Source organism: Aphis gossypii, chromosome 1 (genome assembly GCF_020184175.1).
Source record: "Aphis gossypii isolate Hap1 chromosome 1, ASM2018417v2, whole genome shotgun sequence".
In the NCBI taxonomy this organism is placed as follows: Eukaryota; Metazoa; Arthropoda; class Insecta; order Hemiptera; family Aphididae; genus Aphis; species Aphis gossypii.
Window position 1 is genome coordinate 29,309,411 of NC_065530.1, and position 19,391 is coordinate 29,328,801.

At 24.3% G+C, this 19,391-nt stretch overlaps 2 protein-coding genes across 3 annotated transcripts; both read left to right on the forward strand.

The window, feature by feature from the left end:
• The first annotated feature begins 3,034 nt into the window (after window positions 1-3,034).
• LOC114132418 (flexible cuticle protein 12-like) lies at window positions 3,035-5,140 on the forward strand. Its single transcript, XM_027997874.2, has 3 exons — window positions 3,035-3,439; window positions 3,601-3,758; window positions 4,652-5,140. Exons 1-3 carry the CDS (start codon window positions 3,425-3,427, stop codon window positions 4,851-4,853), a joined length of 375 nt encoding a protein of 124 aa, XP_027853675.1. The 5' UTR covers window positions 3,035-3,424; the 3' UTR covers window positions 4,854-5,140.
• Window positions 5,141-11,300: 6,160 nt separating this feature from the next.
• LOC114132430 (uncharacterized) lies at window positions 11,301-19,263 on the forward strand. Of its 2 annotated transcripts, XM_027997894.2 has the most exons (4): window positions 11,301-11,465; window positions 12,820-12,884; window positions 12,937-13,056; window positions 16,482-19,263. In XM_027997894.2, the coding sequence occupies exons 3-4, from the start codon at window positions 13,054-13,056 to the stop codon at window positions 18,414-18,416; spliced, it is 1,938 nt and encodes a 645-aa protein (XP_027853695.2). In that variant the 5' UTR covers window positions 11,301-11,465; window positions 12,820-12,884; window positions 12,937-13,053; the 3' UTR covers window positions 18,417-19,263. The 2 variants fall into 2 exon arrangements, with proteins under 2 accessions (XP_027853695.2, XP_050053841.1); XM_050197884.1 differs by lacking the exon at window positions 12,820-12,884.
• The last annotated feature ends 128 nt before the right edge of the window (window positions 19,264-19,391 follow it).

The following is a 19,391-nucleotide window of genomic DNA, read 5'->3' on the forward strand; positions in this document are numbered from 1 at the left end:
TAGAATCATTAATAATATTGTATTATTTTATTTTATTCTTTAATAAAATATTAGATCTTAAATAGGTAGTTTTTCAATCATATTATGTTGGTTATTTAAAACAAGTGTGGTAAAGTAAGTAGCGTTCTGCTGTGTCTTGTGGATCACTATTATATGTAGGATTGTATACGAAAAATGATTCTGAACGGAGATGATTTGAAAGCCTAAGATATAATATATAAAATATATTATATTTTACATTGGGTAGTGAAAAGGTGATTATTTATGTTTTAATGACCTGAACACTCAAAAATTAAATCATACACAGAAAATGCCAATTTAAATAACTGGTGTATGTTTTAAGTTTCTATAACTAGTAATTTTTAACTATAACAAAAATCTAAGGTTATTTGATAATAAATCGTTATTTTTAAGTGAATTTTACATTTCGTAAAAATTTAAACTAAGGATAACATTTTATTGGCCAACGTTAAGTTCTATTATAATTATTGTAAGCAAAACTTATGGAAAATTTTGTATTCGATTTTCAACTTTTAAATACTTATACTAATTTTTTTATAAATTTTAATTACAAAATATTTTGCAAATATTGATTTTTTAACGAATTTTTGTCAATATTTCACACGCTAATGAAAAATAAATGTGTCAATGTATTCCTATAATTTTTGAATCACTATAAAACCAACTTTATATTCAATTTTAAAGTATTTTGATTCAACTAAAAATTATTGAAAAAAAAACAAAACAAAAATTAATATTTAAAATGCATATAAATAGCCTTAAAAATAAGCGAAATATTTTGAAAATTAAATTGTGTAAAGAAAATGCAAAATCTTGAGAGCTGGTGAAATTTTTAAATATCTATGACTTATACTTTTTGATTAATAACATATATTAAAAATCGTTATCGTAACGCGAAATGAAAAACTTAGTGTTGAATTTTTTAACCTTATAATAAGATATAAATACTAAAAATTTCATGTATTTTTAACTACAAAATTATTTGCAAATTTTCGTAATTTTGTCTTAATTTGTCTTAATTTAAATTTTTAACGCTTATAAAAAATTGTGAATAAAGATTTTTGACTTTTTTTTAACTATAATAAGAACAACTTATAAGAAACCTTGTATGAAATTTTCAGAATTTTTTATAAATATTTCAAATTCTTAGATAAATCGAAAATTTCAGTTGTATTAATAGCTCAAAAAAAGCTAGAATATTTCTAAAAATTTGGTGAAAATTTCAAGTATTTAAAGTAATTAGTTTTTGAGTTTCAATAATATAAAATAATTGATTTTTTTTAAAACTGTTGAAAAATTAGAAAAATTGTAATTTCCCTTATGTGTACGCCCTTGATCATGTTATATAAAGTTCAAATATACGAGAAAAAAAATCGAAAAATACACGGTCGACACTGATTACTATGGTATGATCATCATGGATTTTCAGCTCGTTACGCGATTATATGATAATACTATGCAAATATGATAACATTTCGATTATGTACCTCAATTTATTGGTTTCAGCTCAAACAAGGGAAGATATTATGACATTTTCCGGTTTGCACGCAGTACACAGGCAGGTACGGAGAAATACACGAAGATCACCAAGCATCCATTATATATATTCCTAAAAGGCCTGTTCAAAATCATAACGAAAATATTCACTTCCGATTCTGTCCAGTAATTAAACCATAGCGACATACGCAAATAATATTATTTTTAATTTTAATTTTACAGTTCGTTATAACTAATATTTGTGTTTTCTTTGACAGGTTACCTGATATGACATCCGAAAACAATACATAAGACGTATAAACGCTATGGGTTATATTGGGATATTGGTATATATATGTTAATTATGCAGTATAACAATATACACGCAAGGTACCAAATATGATATTCTTATATTTATTTACTATTTTTTTTTCATTTGCACAACATAGATTTGATTTAGAGTAGATGAATCATAATGTACTTTTATAAATTATCTATTATATTATATTCCTATTCTAATTGCTCTAGTTATTATAGGCAATCTAAGTATATTATACTACTTATATTAGAAACAATAAGAATATTATAATATTCGATATTATTAATATATTTATATATTATAAGACCACGGCTACACAATGTATTGTGTTAAATATTATATTATTTTGTGCAGTTATATGTTTTGTTTCTTTGAGTTTGTTTTTTTTTTTTTTTTTATAATAAACCAAATATAGTTTAAATAATAGTCTTAACTATGTTTATTATTATTTATGACTATTATTTATGTGTGGTTTCATAACCAATTTATGATTACGTATTACGAATTTATGTGTTAAATCTCGTTATTACATTTCCTCTGGTAGTTTGTAGGAATAAAAATGTGTTTAAAAATACCAGAACTTTATTTATACCACTAAGGTTTCGACTGAATTTTCACACCTAACTATTTTTAGACTAAATATATATTTAATATATGTATTATTCGTACAAATTATTTATTGTTAATATTGTTAGTGTGTGTATAAAGCGTTACACAAAGAAAACACTAGTACTTATCACATTTCTGTTTCTGTGATCGAGTAGTAGGTAGTAACAGATTAAAAAAACAGTCAAATGCTTTTTTTTTTTTGTTATATTGAAGTTTTTTTTTAAGAACAATGTTAATAATATAATTAATATAATATTCATAAGAAATGTTATATTATGTTATTATATATATTATTCACGTATCTAAATCTAATTCGTGTGCTTGTTTTAATACATTTTAATTGCAATTATTACTAGCAATCGTACTTAAATTATTGAAATGTATTAATAAATCATATTACACAATTTACCACCAAGGTTTTTTGATTGATTTAATGACATTATCGAATTTAATAAACTATATCAAACCTAGCTTTTATCCAAGTTTTATCACCAATTTATTATTATTGCAATTATTACAATATAATTATTGATGAATTATATTTTTTTTTTACAAACTGGTAAACTAGATTTCATATAATTCATTATCGCTGACTAATTTAAGTAGGTATGCAATATTTTAGTATTCGAATCAATACGAAGTGTTGAACAAAAAATATTATCAAGTTGGTCAGTTTTGTACGAACAATTTCAAATATCATTGCTTGCAGGGAAATTATGGGTGAAAATTAATGATTTTTTAAGTATAAACGATGTAGACGACATTAATCGGTGTTTTTCGATCAGCTAACATATATATCATTTGACCTAATGATGTCTACATATTTTATTTCGAAAAATAAGGTATTTTTGTTATCGATAAAATAACCCTATAAATCGATATGCACATCGTTTGCCCTGTCAGTTCAGCTACTGGAACCATCACTAGTGGACATTCATATACAATACACAATACACATATCTGTAATTTTTCTCATTTTATCGATCAGCAAAAAAGGAAATGAATTCAATCACAGTAAGTCGATAGTTTTTAATTTATTTACTACTTTAAAATATAAAATAATAATTTATATCATATTAATAATTACTTGGTATAATAATAATTTGTGTGTTCAAAATTTAAATTATATTTTTTAAATTTTTTCTTATTACTTCGTTGTGTCGTCATTAATATAGGTTGTAGTTTTGGCAGTGTTTGTCTTCTTGCAATGGTCTACCGCTGCTGTAATACCTGCATATCCTACATATTCGACGGAAAAACCAAAACCCCCTGTTATTGCGCAACTGCTGAGAAACGACTACGTCTACGATAATAACGGACAGTTCAGCCTTAAGTGAGTCACATAGTTAATAGATTAACATACGGATTTTTCGTCTCATCGATTTATAGGATATTATGGTTAGGTATTCAATGAATTAACATTTATTTATACTGGTTAATGGTTGGTTAGATACTATTTTATATCGATAGAAATAAAATAAACGCCTTTATAACCTTTAAAAATATATTAACTTTTTTTGGCATAAAACAAAATACTTTATTTTTTGAAAATATATTATGTATATATGAAATATTATGTGCTTCGCCAAGTATACTTAATTATATGCTGAAGTACAATAAGAAAATTTCATAAAATATTTGATTATGGAATTAATTATACGATGAGTAACTCTACTGATTATGATTGAAAACAATTTGGATGAATAAAAGTTACTTTAAAAACAAATGTACATCATTACGTGCTTTAGTTAAAAGTAACTCATCACTTAACTTAGTTAAAAGTAATTTAATTTCAAATTTTTAACTACCTACTATAAATTATAATTAATAAAACACCTCAATTTCTATAGTTATAATCAGTGAACAAAATAAAATAATTAAAAAACTACTCGTTTATAGAATTTAAATTTATATGCATTGAAATAAAAATCGGCTCTACAATTTATAATTTTAAACAAGGATAGTTCTTAATTGAAAAGTGAATTTTGCATCAATTCAAAGACAATTCTCAAATGGCATTAAAAATAGAAGTATTTGAAAAAATTGTAATTAAGAATACTTACAAAGTTAACAATTTAAAAAATTAGAATTTAAATAAATGTATTATTATTAAAGAAAAAAACCTTTAATTATTCAGATTAGCATACTTGTTGAATTATTCTAAACTACTTAAAGTAAATCGTTGATAAATAATAATTAATAATATGTAACGACGTATAATTGTAGTTATCAGGTGGATGATGGGACATCGCAGACTAGAGAAGGAACTTTGGTACTGAATGATGAAGGAGACGATTACGTTTTGATTCAAAAGGGCTCATACTCATACATTTCTCCCGAAGGCATTAAAGTTACGGTGACGTATACAGCCGACAAGGAAGGTTTCAAGATTGTCGAATCAAGCAACGATGTCCCCGCCAGAGTGTAATTGGAAAGTCCAAATATATACATAGCCTATACTCATATAGTATATCATTACAATTATGTAGCAGATTTAATGTCCACGTATGCATTTTATATTGTTCATTTTATTATTTTAAACTGATTATGTAGTATTGTAGTTGTAGTATATAGTCGGCATGTTTAATCAACCATGTATGAGTTTAAAATTACATGGAAATTGGAATAAAATATAATGTAATAATTAAAATATTTGATCTTGAGAACATGTGCTTAAGATAAAACAAAATATATTTTTCCTTGCTTTTATCATAATATGATACATTCAACTCTTCTGTTTAATTGTTACACTAAACATAAATTGTTGAATTTATTTTTTATTATTTGCAGTATTCGCTTTTAAGTGAATTCATATTCTGAATAAAGAGCTAGAATTTATAAATACAAAATATATCAATAACTGAGCCACTATAATTTTTTTTTTTGGTTGTTTTTAAAATTTAAACAGTACCTACGAGTAAAGTTGTAGATTATCGATGGATACACACGGTACGATATAAATAATTGTATTGTTCTATGTTCTACGTTTCTTTGCTATTATTTAAAACTTTAAATTTGTAAGTGTTGGTTTAATAGTTAATTGTGCAATTATAAATTTAATTGGGAAATGACCATGATGTAAGTAACATTAAAATTGGTAAATTGTAAATTCGCGCTCCCATTTTTCAGTTATTAAAAGTTTAAAGTGTTAACAGGACCATGAATTTTAAAATTATAGGTATACACAATACATATACAAGAAATTATATCAAAGATATTAAAATTATTCGTCGCAACTCTAAGGGATTCCAAAGAATGAAAAATGAAAAAAATAATAAATTTATATTTATATTTATTATATTATCATTAGGTATTTATTCTACGTCGGTATTATTACTGCATTTTACAAATTCTTTATTCTAAATATAAATCATTTATTTTCAGTTCTATGTACATAACTATTTTATTTATTGTCTGAATATTGATGTATTCATTAAGTTAACTTTATATTTTTTCGTGCTGAATAGTTTGAGAGCCACCAAAGTATTGCAAAAAGACGTGCAATGAAAATATTTGAATACCTCTGATACACATATTAAATAAACTGCTTCTAAGTTAATTTTATTTTTGATAACCCCGTATATCTAACTAGAGTAGGTACTTACATCATAATTACGAGTAAATGAATCTAATTATGTTTTTTTTTATTTTAATTTCATAAATTTATGAAAATTCAAAGATATTTTATAATTAAAGTTGTTTTGTTTTATTATTATTATTTAAAAGTATAGTATAGATGAGTGTAATTTTAAAAATTATTTTAAAACCATTTAAACCATGTATACACATGTTTTTCTTTCTGTTGAGGTATTCAATGATTATTCTTTGGTATTTTTTTTTATATTTTTTAAGTGTTTAAGCGACTTTCAACGTATTACACGATAAGATACATTTCTTGTAGTCTGTAGATTAAATCAGGTTATACACTTATATAATTTTATCGGCAGAGAACTGTACAATCGATCGTATTTTTTTTTAACAAACTATTGTAGGACTGAGTTTGTAGCAATTAAGGTGTAATCCCAAATACATTTTTCATACACATTATCAATTTATCTAAAATATGTGTAGGTAATATAAATTTTCGGGGAAAATATTTTGCTACACGATATGAAATTCAAAACAATGGCTTAAATTTTTTAAATATGAATCTTAAAACAGATTATAGAAATATTGTCGAAAGAAAAAAATACTTAATTTTGTACTTCCTTATTTTAAATAAATACATTTTTAAATACCTATTACATATTATACATATATAAAACACTTATCTAAAAAATATAATGATTAATGTTAACAAATTAGTAATTACACTGTACATTTATAAATTTTTCTTTTTTTAAAGTATAGAACACGTTTTAATTAATTTATTGTACGACAAATTGATTTTGAAATAAATAGATTAATAAATATTTCATTAGTAAAATAAATTATAAAATTTTATAATAAATATTTTGAAAAAAAAAATAAATTAGAAAAATATAATTGATGCGTACTAAAGAAGTACCAAAGAGTTTTTCATTTATATTAAACCTAAAAAAAATGATTAAAATTTTTCTGCATATTATGTAGCGCTCCTAAAAAAATATTTATATTTTAGAAATCAAAGAAAACAATAATTGTTAGCGATTATTATAACCCGTAATAATATATAATGATATTTAATGTTTTCACAATGAAAAAAATAATAAAATTATAGTTTTTATTGTACTTAATTCATAATTGTAACAAATGTCAATATAAATTAATTATATGTAATCTGATTTATATACATTACAAGTTTATATAATTATACTATTTTAGTTAATATTTGGTTCTATCTCGAGCATGGTTATTATTCATTAAATTGCTAGCAATTATTAATTAATATTTTTGATAAGGGTGTTTTAAATTGCATTAATTTTCCAATGTACAATACATACGTAATATTATTGTTTATTACATAGTAACATAATAATTTATACTTGGAAATTATACTTTAAATACGTAGATGTGTGTAGTTGATGATCATATTGATCTATTCAATATTTTCATGTTTTTTTCATTACAAAAATCGTACATTAAATATTTATAAAACACGAAAATACAATATATTAGGTACGTTTCTTCTGATTTATGACTCAGAATATATTTTTAAAACGTATCTTATTTCTATATCATAATAAAGTCAATAATAGTTTATATGCTTCAGTAATAATAATTAATGGCCAAGTAATACAATTATTTGTAATTCATTAGCATGCTTATCTATCAATAACAATTCGATACTATCTTGGTAATGAAAGAATTGTTTTTTGTTAACAATAATATTATTGGTGTTATTATTTAATAAAAATGAACACAAGTATAATAATATTTTTATTAGTAATAAACTAATAAATAATGTTAATATAGTCATACATGCCTACTGCCTAGGTGTCGGGATACGGAATTTTCCAATAAATTTACAAGTAAAATTCGGTAAATTAGTTAATTTTTCAAATCATTCTTTTTATGAAATTTTAAACTATCTAATAAATGATAAGTAATAATACTAACAAATTACAACATATTGGCTATTTTTGAAATTGTTCATACCAATATTAAATAATAAATACAATTTACATAATTAATAATAACATTTGTAACTAATTAGAACAAAATAACTACGGTTTTAAACGAATGAATAAGTAAATATAACATTTAAAAAATATATAAGTATTATTTTCTAAAATTTAATTTGTGTAAATAAGTTATGATATTATAGATCACATGTGTTTGTCCAGCGTTTAACTTTTTAATATGTGTAAAGAATGTCTGTATGTAAAGTCGAATGAGTAATGACTTAGAAGAGAATATCGAAATAGTTTAAAAGTAGATACCTATCTAGGTACCCATCTACCTACCTATCTACATTATAATAGTTGTTATTAGTTATTATTACGATAGTGTTATTACGATTCTAAAAAAAATATTTAAACGAGAAGACACTCGATTTTAACAACGTTAAAAATATCTCTGGAAAATTCACGTAAATTCATTTTTACTCTTATGTATCGAGCCCCCCATCTCTACCTAGGCGTAGAGTTCCCGATGGATGAATAAACGTGGATAATCAATAATAATATTACTCAAAAAATGATATTATATAATATTATTTTATGTGTAAATATTATGTAATGCGTAGACAGCAGCATTATTAATATTGTTATGAACTCGATAAATTTTATTTTATATCATAGAGGGTAGTTTCCTCTATACGAAACCGCTTTTGGTGGTCGTGTACGACACATTCACGTTTTCGGCTTCGGGGCGACAAACGAGTACGACCCCTTTTGGTTTTATATGAAACCGGTTCCATCGTCGTTTTGTACAAGCGTTCATTTTTTCGTCTGAGTCGTCGTTCCGTCGTTGAACGCATAACTGAAATTCGACAACAGGTATTATTATATTATGTAACTATTGTATCAACTAGAGTATATTATTTTAAACACGTATAATGGATTTAAGGTAAATATTTTTTACGATAATTTTCCCTCGTCGTCTTATCGTTAAAAACAGGGAAACTGGCGTTTTAAATGTTTTTACCGTCGCCATGTGACAAAGATAATATTGCCCATACATGATGTTGTTTGTATATTTAATATTCCGCGTATAAAAATCAATGTGAACATATTATTTTATCATCGGTGTGGTGCCAATTTGATTATAATATGAACCTTGTAATAATTTATATTAGGTATGTAGTGATTAATAATTATTAATAGCCAATACAATAATTAATTATAATTAATAATACAGTAACGCCAGCATGAGACGACCAGGTTAAATGTCGTGTCAAGTACAATAATTAATATAATTATTAAACGATTAACGAATGATACAAGTATCGGAAGGTAAAGTTGTGTAATATGTTAGTAGCACAGTAACTAAAAAGGGTGAACCGAATACCGAATAATATAACTACGTAATATACGAATATAAAGCCGTCAGACAGTTTTAACAGGAGTTGTTACTGACCGTCTTATGGGGATTTTATGGTTCAGTCGGTTCAGATATGATTATTCATTGAGACAAGATGAAAACAGTTTATGAACACTTATGCAGGTCTACAATTAAATGCAACTATTGTAACACCATTCATTAGTTTAAAATACATGTTTTGTTAGTTCGCGTTTTGACAAAGGTCATTATAGGTACGTTGTAGGAATTTATGAACATTTTTTGTTAAAAATATACTTACGCAAGTATGAATTGGCCTCTTGTATCCGAGACGCTCTCGTGTTTATATAAGATACGTTTTGAGCTTGGTCGAACTAGTTGCTGGTGCTGCAGTTGAGAACACACAGTAATTGATTAACAACAATACTAATAACTCAATGAATCGCACCTGTGGAAAATAAATACCAGAACGTCTGAAACTATTATATTGTAATAATATTATTATGTACAAAGCAATTCATATTCACAATGTAAAAATATCAAAAATAATTTAAATTAAAAAGCAAAAATATGGGCATTAACATTATGTCACCATCACTGTGATTATTGTTGTGTATTTATATTTCCATGAACATTTTACTTGTTCAACTTGTTGTTCTGCTGCTATCGAGTTGCTGACTGCGAGGAGCCGATCTTGAACTTATTAAATGTTTACCAAGAACTAATGTAAAAGAATCTAAATGCCAGTTATTAGTTTTTTAAACATTGGTCACCTTCAGGGCACTTAAATAACAAATAATGAATAATAATTATAATATGTAAAGACATAGGTAAACGCTCGCAATGCACATGATATTATAGGTACCATGATACCATTTTAACTAATTATTAAAAATATAATGTGTTGAGACAAGACGAATGTCATCATTCCATGTTTTCCAATTTATGTATTTGTGCCCAATTTTATGGTAATTTTATATTATTATTAATAATATTATGAATGTTATATGTTTTACAGATTTTGAGTGGAGAGAGAAATGTATTAGTTTTACAATAAATTTTTTGTATTTTATAATAGTTTTTGAAACAGAAAAAATATGTCAATCACCAATATTAAGGTTTGTTCTGATAGAAAATGTAATCTTTTAGATACCTTGTAAAAGGTAAGAAAGTCTCAGTACCTTTTTTATAATTGTGAAACCAACTGAGAGTAATTAAAAAACGGAAATACTAACAAAATATATTAGTTGTTGACAAAACGATTCAGTTATTAATATTAAAGAAACAACCGTTAAGATACGAAATTTTAACCAATTATTTATACTACGTATGATTTTATAGATATATGATATTAGGTTGTGTGACATGTTATTATTATTTTTTTCTGATTTTAGTTTATTTATTTATAAAATAAAGATTATCCATTGCGAGGAATGACGAGGTAGGTATATTCATAACATATAATATAGAAAAATGAGTTTTGCAGTTTCCTCATTTTTATAGTCTATTTTGTAAAATTGATTTGATTAATATCAATTTATAATATTATAATATAATATTAATATATACTAATAAGGGCGTATACACTATACGTACTATAAAAGTTTTCAACTTTTTGAACATTGTTTATACATTTAAAAATTTATAATAAGAAAAATATTATAATCAACATAATAAAATTATATATTTAAATGAGTAAATAAATAGATAAAAAAAAATTGGAATATGTTATAATATTGCCTTGTATATAATTAATATCGCATACCTACTTTATGGAATTTTTAACTTGCCCAACGTGATAGCGATTACAATTAGGTGTTTTCAAAAATAATATCTGATAAGAAAAATGTTTTGAAGAATTTATATAGGTATACTTCTGTACAAATTGATTTTTTTAAGTTTATTGTATTTTAATCGGTGTAAAAACATTTTACCTTACACGCATTGAAAACAGCTCGAGGCTTGTGCAGTTTCTGATAACTGTTGTCATTTAAAAGTAACTAAGGAGTTATGTTAAATGTTTCAAATCTATACAAATACAAAATTGTGTTAATCATGTGTCCTTGATGAAAAATAACTAATAGGATAGTAATTAATCGTCTGGTCATTTCGTTTGAAAGTAAGTATTATAAATCAAATATTGTTATGAAAAACAAATGAAACTAAGTTAAATTAAATTTTAATTTTAATAAAAGGTGATAAATTATGAAATTAGTTATTAACTTCTAGTTTATAATAGGTTGAGTGGTTTAGTGTGATGGATACGTTAAATTTGAATTCAACGATATATCGTTCAATTGTAGTATACAAAAAAACGATTCAGCCTATAACACTAAGATTAAGTATATTTAATGTTATGTATTTTAGTGGGTTAATGAACACATTATGAGAGATTTGTTATTACATTTTCTAAAATTTTTATCCCGTGAATAATTTTTTATTGGCATTAAAAAAAAAAAATTAAAAATTTTTAAATTTCTATAGAAAACTAAAATATTTTGAAAATTATATTATTTATACAAAACGAAACATTTGGTGATAATTTTAAGTATCTACGATTATTCGTTTTCGAGTTACACTAAAAACAAAATTGATTTTCTAAAAAACTGTCTGTAAAAACTTCATAATATTTCATATACTTATGTAGAGGTCGATCAAAATGTAATTAAATTTATATAACATAAATGTGTTAAATTAATTAATTATTAATTTTTAAGTAGTACCTATTACCTACAAGATAATATCTCATATATAAATTATTAATTTAACTATTCAATTATTTATTTTTATTTTTTTGAGAATATTCTAATTTAAAATTTATTATAAGATATAACTTATCCTTGAAAAATTATTATTATCTAATGTCTAGCTTCGATTTTTTAAAATCAATTGTTTTGTATAACTGTTCTTTACAATGTTCCAGAAGTTATTTTTTTCCCTAGTAAGCTTATTATTCTATTATATTTTGTTACATCTCATTAACCATAAATATAATATTTTTATATTAATTACATTTAAATAATTAGATATATTTAAAAAAATTTAAGTAAGTACTTATTACGTAGTTATGTATAATAATGTATACTGTAAACAGTGTAAACACAAATTATTATTATAATGTTTTAAGTTATAATTATTTATAATAAGTAATTAAAATTTTATATTTTTCATTGACATAAGTAAGTACTTGGTGTTGAGTTTAGGCAGTAAAATTTTCTTAAAAAATTAGATATATTTTATTTCACCATAACTTATTTCATAGTTATATTATAATAACTTTTTGTGTCCTTTTGTTTAAAAATGTTTGATACATTACTATGGATTAAAACAGTTAATCAAATTATTTATTTATACACATGGTACTCTGAAAATGTGAAATTCCATGTTTTGACATTCTTTTGAGTTTTTTTACAATTCGTATCTTGAAAAATTGTCGATTAAGAAGAAAATGTAATAATTTTTTTTTTTTAAAGATAAATAACAGTCTAGCCAGTCTGGTTATAAAACTGAAACATGTTATTTCAAAAAAATACAATTGGTATGTATGTAATTATATATACGAGTATATTATATTGTTTAAATGATTTTAGGATGTGTTATCGTTATTGACGTCCGAAGGATTCGAATTGTTACCTACTTACTTACAACTTAGCGTTTGGCGACAATAATAGTACAGACAAGACTGCAGGCTGAACTCCGGAACAGTCATGGTAAGTTGTTTCAGTTTAATTTAGTTAATATTACCTATTAATTATAATAAAACATATAATTATTATTTTATATGCATTTAAATTATATACTAATTTCTTAGGTAAATATTACATAGTTACCTAGTTGAACAAATCCTCGAACACGGAAGAATAAATTTGTATAGGATCTATTATGTCAAATTGTATTATTTTTTGGTTGAAATGAACAACCTAAACTACATTTATTCATTTATTATTTATTTATTTATAGTATTTCCACTTTTCACACATCATTCGATAATTTTTCGATAAATTTTAAACTTATATACATGTATTAGAAACCATTCATTTTTAGTTTATAGAAGTATTATAAGTAATAAACATTTAACAGAATTACTATGAAATTATGTTCATTAATTCGCAAGCATTTAAATTTTTTCATGTATTTGGATCATACATTTTTATCTGTTGAATTTTAAGTTTATTTTTTGCACAATTCGTTCAAATATATGGAATAATAAGTAAATATGATATAATTAGAAAAAAACTAAAATAAAAACATTCGGTTGACAGAAGATTAAATCTCCTATCGGAGTAATGTTGGGGTCCTAAGTTATAAGAAAAATTTTTATTATTTAATTAAAAATATTAAGTACACCTAAAATTGTAGTTTTAATATTAAATTTTTTTACGAATTTGAATTCAAAAATAATTTTTCTATAGGTTGCTAACTTCCTGTGTATCATTTTGACATCTTAATATTTATAAATCAAAAATATTATATTATAATTTAATGTTTGATATAGTGTTTCTTTAATGTAGAAAATAAATTTAAACTACTAATAAGAATTTTTTATGAAGTTGATATTCAAATTTTAAGATATTTTACTATATTAATAAGTAATAACTGAATAGAATAATAAATAAACAGTAAATAAAAATAACAAGTTTTTTTTTAAATATAATAATACTCATCAGACAATATATTATTTCTATTTTAATTATCAAATAATGAATTACAAATATTTTTCACATTTCTTAGTACCTAGTGACTCATGATTATTAGTAATTGAAAAGGGTTTTTTTATGACTATAATTTTTATTTGTGGATTGTTTGATGTATTGTGATTTTCATGAAAAATCGCTGTTTTAATTACATAAAATATTTATCTGCTTAAATCTGATTTGTTGAATTTATAAGTAAAATATATGAACGTTTGTACGTGATATTTCAGCAATAAATACAAGCCATGAGTATTTGGAGTCCTTATACCTTGTTTTGGAATTTTAGATACGAAGATAAAAATTAAAAAAAACTGTAAATTGTAGTAGGTACAATATCTATCACGATTTATAAAATAGATTTTTTTATAAGTTTTTATCGTTTTAGATTATTACTAATAAAACAATAACTATACATTACATCATTGATATTATGTCTATTATATAATGCACGATATTAATAATTTTTAAATTTTATCTACCATAAAAAAATTAAAAATTGCCTAATAATGTATTTTGTGATATCTGATGAAGTTTTAAAAGTTAGAACACGAATATAAGTAAATAATATATATATATATATATATTATATATATATACTTTGATATAATTTTTTATATTTAATTTTAAGTATTATTGCTACATTTTTTTTATTATAAACTTATAAGTCTAAATAGTTTATATTAATATTTTTTGGAGAGACTGAACTATTATAAGTACTTAAACAGTAATATATTTGATTCTCATAGATTATTTTATTCTTTATAAACGTATATTTTTTTAAAAAACTATTTATAATATAACTATTTAGCAACAAAATAATATCAATGGTAAACCAAGATTTTGGATTCACCTCCCTCCTCAAGACATAATTTTTTTTCGGTCAAAAAACTTAGAAATATATTATAAGGTTAAGTTATTAATTTAAATTATCCTAAACATATTTTTTTCCTTGAATTGATTAGTATTTAATGTAATTTTCAAAATGCTTGGACTAAATTTTAGTTATTTTATGAGCATTTGAATTTTTGTATTATAGTTTAAGAATATTAAAATCAGTATTTGTTTTTATAAGCACTTCAAGTTAAAATTTTAACAAAACAACAAATTATTTTGTAATTAAAACTGTATATAGTCAATAAGATATTATATACATACTAAAGTCAAGATATGTAATAATTTAGTAGTTAAGTTAATTTCAGCTTAGATAACAAGTACTTAAAACATACATTTACCTAAACTTTTCTCGACCAAGATGTAGGTACTTTCCATTTTTTTTATCATAAATGTTATGTCAACAACCCTTGATGATTCTAAATATTATGAAAAATATGTAGATTAGGTATTCAGTATATAATTAAATCGGAGAAAATTTAGTTACAGTTTTGTAGATAAATTATACATATATTTCTGTGAAAAACGTTTACGTTCGAGAAAGAGCCTAGGTAGTTCGGGGCTGAAATCATCTGAGCGTCTTTCGCTTCTTATTCTCCGATCTATGAATTCTTCAACTACTGTGTTCGTACTATCCACATACCCCTTGACGCACTGAACCTTACGTAAATGTTTTTGAAACACTATTCTTAGTCTATGCAATTTCTATAGCACGTTTTAGTAATAAAAATCACATATATAGTTAATAAAATACACGATACAAATATTTATGTACTATTATAGTAATAAATTTGCTTAAGATTAGAAATGCAATTTTTTTAGAAAAAATTAATTCAACTTACCATAAAATAAAATATGTATATGTCTTGAATTGTAATATTAATATATTGTAAAATATAGATATACTAATATAGGCTGGCAGAACTTCTCTCAAAATAATTTTTTGTACAACTGTAACCCATTCAATGGCGAGGTACCTCGAGATACTGATACACTTTGCACAAAGACACCTACTGTACAGCTAAATGCTTATTTATTTAACCACTTTTTAGTTATTAAATGATTTTTCTTAATTTTATACTATGTTAGGAATCGATTATTTATTTATTCTAGCATTAAATATGCTAAAAAATACGGGTTATCTTATTTGTGATTTTTGTTAGGTATTTATGTAACTTTCTTTTAATTATTATGTTTACTACACTATGCAATTGGACTCGTCCCGTATTAAATAATAAATAATTTCATTCAAATCGTGGAGACATTTGGTGCATGTTTTAAAAAATTTAATGTATTTTAGGATATGAAACTTTCTTTATACATTTTATATTTTGAAACATTTTCTAAAACTTGGTATTTCAAAACTCGGCATTCTAAGGTATGACTTTTTAAAACCAGTCTCAGTATCTATTTTGAACCCGGTTGATTATATAAGTGTTTAATAAAACGATTATAGAATTATAGGGTTTTAATAAATAATTTTTATGTTATTATTATTTTAATTTTTGTGTTTAAAATTTGTATTTATTTATTGTTTGTTTTATTTTCAGGCGGCTACATTTTTATGGATAACAATTATTCACATTTTACTGTGGAACTTAATATTTTCTGAAACTGAGGGTATTGAACTAAATGGGGCGGAAGATTTATTATTGAATAGTTTTCGTGATCGAGTACGGTATTCAACACATATTTGTGATCGTTTAAATAATTCACCACCACCACTGGTTGCTTATCATAACAATGAAGAACTTTTATCTAGTCCAGATAGTGATGTTAATTTGGAAAATCCGGGTTTAATTAAGGATTTGACTAAAGGAGTAAATCCTGTAAAAAGACACGTTAGTTTACGATGCTATAACCATCATACACAGGAAAATAATGAACCTAATAACCAAGATCCTTCTACAATAAGTGAGTGGCAAATGAAGTCTACTCCTGTAAACGACGCATTTGGTGCAGATTTTTCAGCTGTTCAAAAACCGAAAGTTCTAGATCTAAAAAAAATTGATATTAATTTACACAAAGTGATACATCAAGAACCGTTTCATTCTACAGTACCACATTTACAGAAAGTTAATCTTATTGGAGAAAATTCAAAACATTCAATGCCTCAATTAAATTTACAAGATAAGACAAACAAAATTAAATCATTAATTTCTGAACCACAACATAAGTATGCCGATATAAAACCAGATCAATTATTCAATGAAAATCTACATAACAAATTAGTTCAACCTTCGCTGACTTTTCCATTACCTTCTAAATTTATTAAATCTCCCATAACTCATTCATTATCACGGCCAACTGAAATACATAATACTAATGTTGATACGGTAGTGTTAACGACAGAAAATTACCAACAAAGTAACCCGTCAAAACTGACTCCACATAATATACCGAATAAAAATTTTTACCAAAAAGATTCAATAGTTGAAAAAAAACCACTTTTGTCTCTTTCGTCGATTCAGATTAACAAGCCGAAACCTGTAGAAGTTTCAGATGATAAACGTGTACCACCTATCGCATATCGACCTACATCTCCTCAGTATATACAAATTCCTGAAATCAAACCATTACTTATACCGATTTTTGTGCGAAAAGATGTATCGATATCACCACTAAGTGAACGACCACAGTCTAATATTGATTTGTTATCACATCCTAAAATAATCAAAAACGGTATTACTGAATCAACGGCTCAACCAATCTTAATTGAAAAAGAAGTTCCAGTATCTTTGCAACAGAAAAAAAAAACTGGATTCATTGATTGGTTTTTATCTACAAAAATTAAGACACCCGACGCAAAATTGACGCACAAACCGGTTCCAATTGAAAAAGAAGGTTCTATCTATTTTCCAAATAAAAAACAACAGGAATTAATTGATTTGTCATCATCTACACAATTAATAAAGACACCTGATGCAGAAACAGCATATAAACCGAATACAATAGAAAAAGAAGTTTCAATATCTGAATCAAATAACCAAAAACAACCGATAATTGATTTATCACCACAGACTCCGCAATTTGTTAACACTCCTGATAAAGAATCATTATATCAGGCGACGACAGGACAACCAATAATACCAATAAATGCGCCTTATGAACAAAAACAATCATTAATTAATTTGCCATCGCTTTCTCAAGTGACTGAGACTTTCAACAGCGAATCAACATCGCAGATAGTGCCAATTCAAAAAGAAGTTTCAACATCCGCTACATATGGACAACCACAGCCATCTTTTGATTTTTCACCGCCACCAATATTTCAACAACTTAAAATAAATAAGGAAATATCAATACCGCTTCCTCCTCAGCAACAAAGGATTGTTGCACCTCTAGAGCTAATCAATTCTTTCAATCCTAAATTGATATCTCAAAAAAAAAGTGCATTATATGATCAACAAAAACCAATCGTTTTGCCATCACCTCCTCCACTAATCAAAACTACTACTACATCAGCGTATGCCATTGAATATTAAATATTTACTATTTATTTGTCACAACTTTCAAAACATTAACATTTTTGTTTTGCTGGTGTTTTGTGAGTTGAGACAAAAAACAAAGATGGTTTAATATAATTTAAGACATTTAAATTTCTGATAAAATATGAAAAAAAAACAATTTAATAATTAAACATTTAATATTTAATGTTTAATTTTATTAATTTCAATTTTTGAACACTTTGTGTTATAACCTATAATCCACGTATAGATTTTGTTATTATTTGTGGAAGTTTCTTAATGAAAACATTTAAATTTCTTATATTATATTAAAATCTTTACTAATTTTAAATATTTAGTATCTATATTAATTCGATAGAAAATATTTATGTAAAACAATAAAATATGAAAAAGTCTATACAAATTTTAAGTCATATTTTTCCTATATGTCTTATTAAAAATGCAAATTATTATTATTATTTGTCAATTTAAGAATTAATAAACTCAATACTGTTATTTACTGCACATGACCAATATATAAATTATTTATGTTACATTACTAAAATCGTTTTACATTGTAAAATTGGATGATGAAGTGTAAGTATATTATTTTTAGTTTCTTAAACAATTGATAAATTCAAAATTGTATACATACCTCGGGTATTATTAAAAAAAAAAGGAATTTTCGCAAGCAATACGAATTATGGATTTATAAAATTCAGATCCGTTCTTTTTTGTTTTGGTAAAATGTGCATTAGAGATGCTTATCTATTGCATCAGTATTTCTTAACTTGATTGTAGTGACTAAATTTTGAAACACAAATTGTGTACGCTTGTCTTTTGTGTATAGACTGCAATTATGTTTTGTAAACAAATTAAAAAATAATGTTATTTTATTTTAGAATGACCTGTACAGTGTACATACTAATTAAGTCGAAGAACGATTTTAAAGAGTATTTTTACTTAAAAAATTTTACTTGATAAACACAATACTTATGTAGGTATAATATTACT

Bases quoted from the DNA above. Each gene is read 5' to 3' on its own strand.
- LOC114132418 (XM_027997874.2), top strand. The intron at 3,759-4,651 runs GTGAGTCACATA...GTATAATTGTAG, and splicing joins AACGGACAGTTCAGCCTTAA to TTATCAGGTGGATGATGGGA.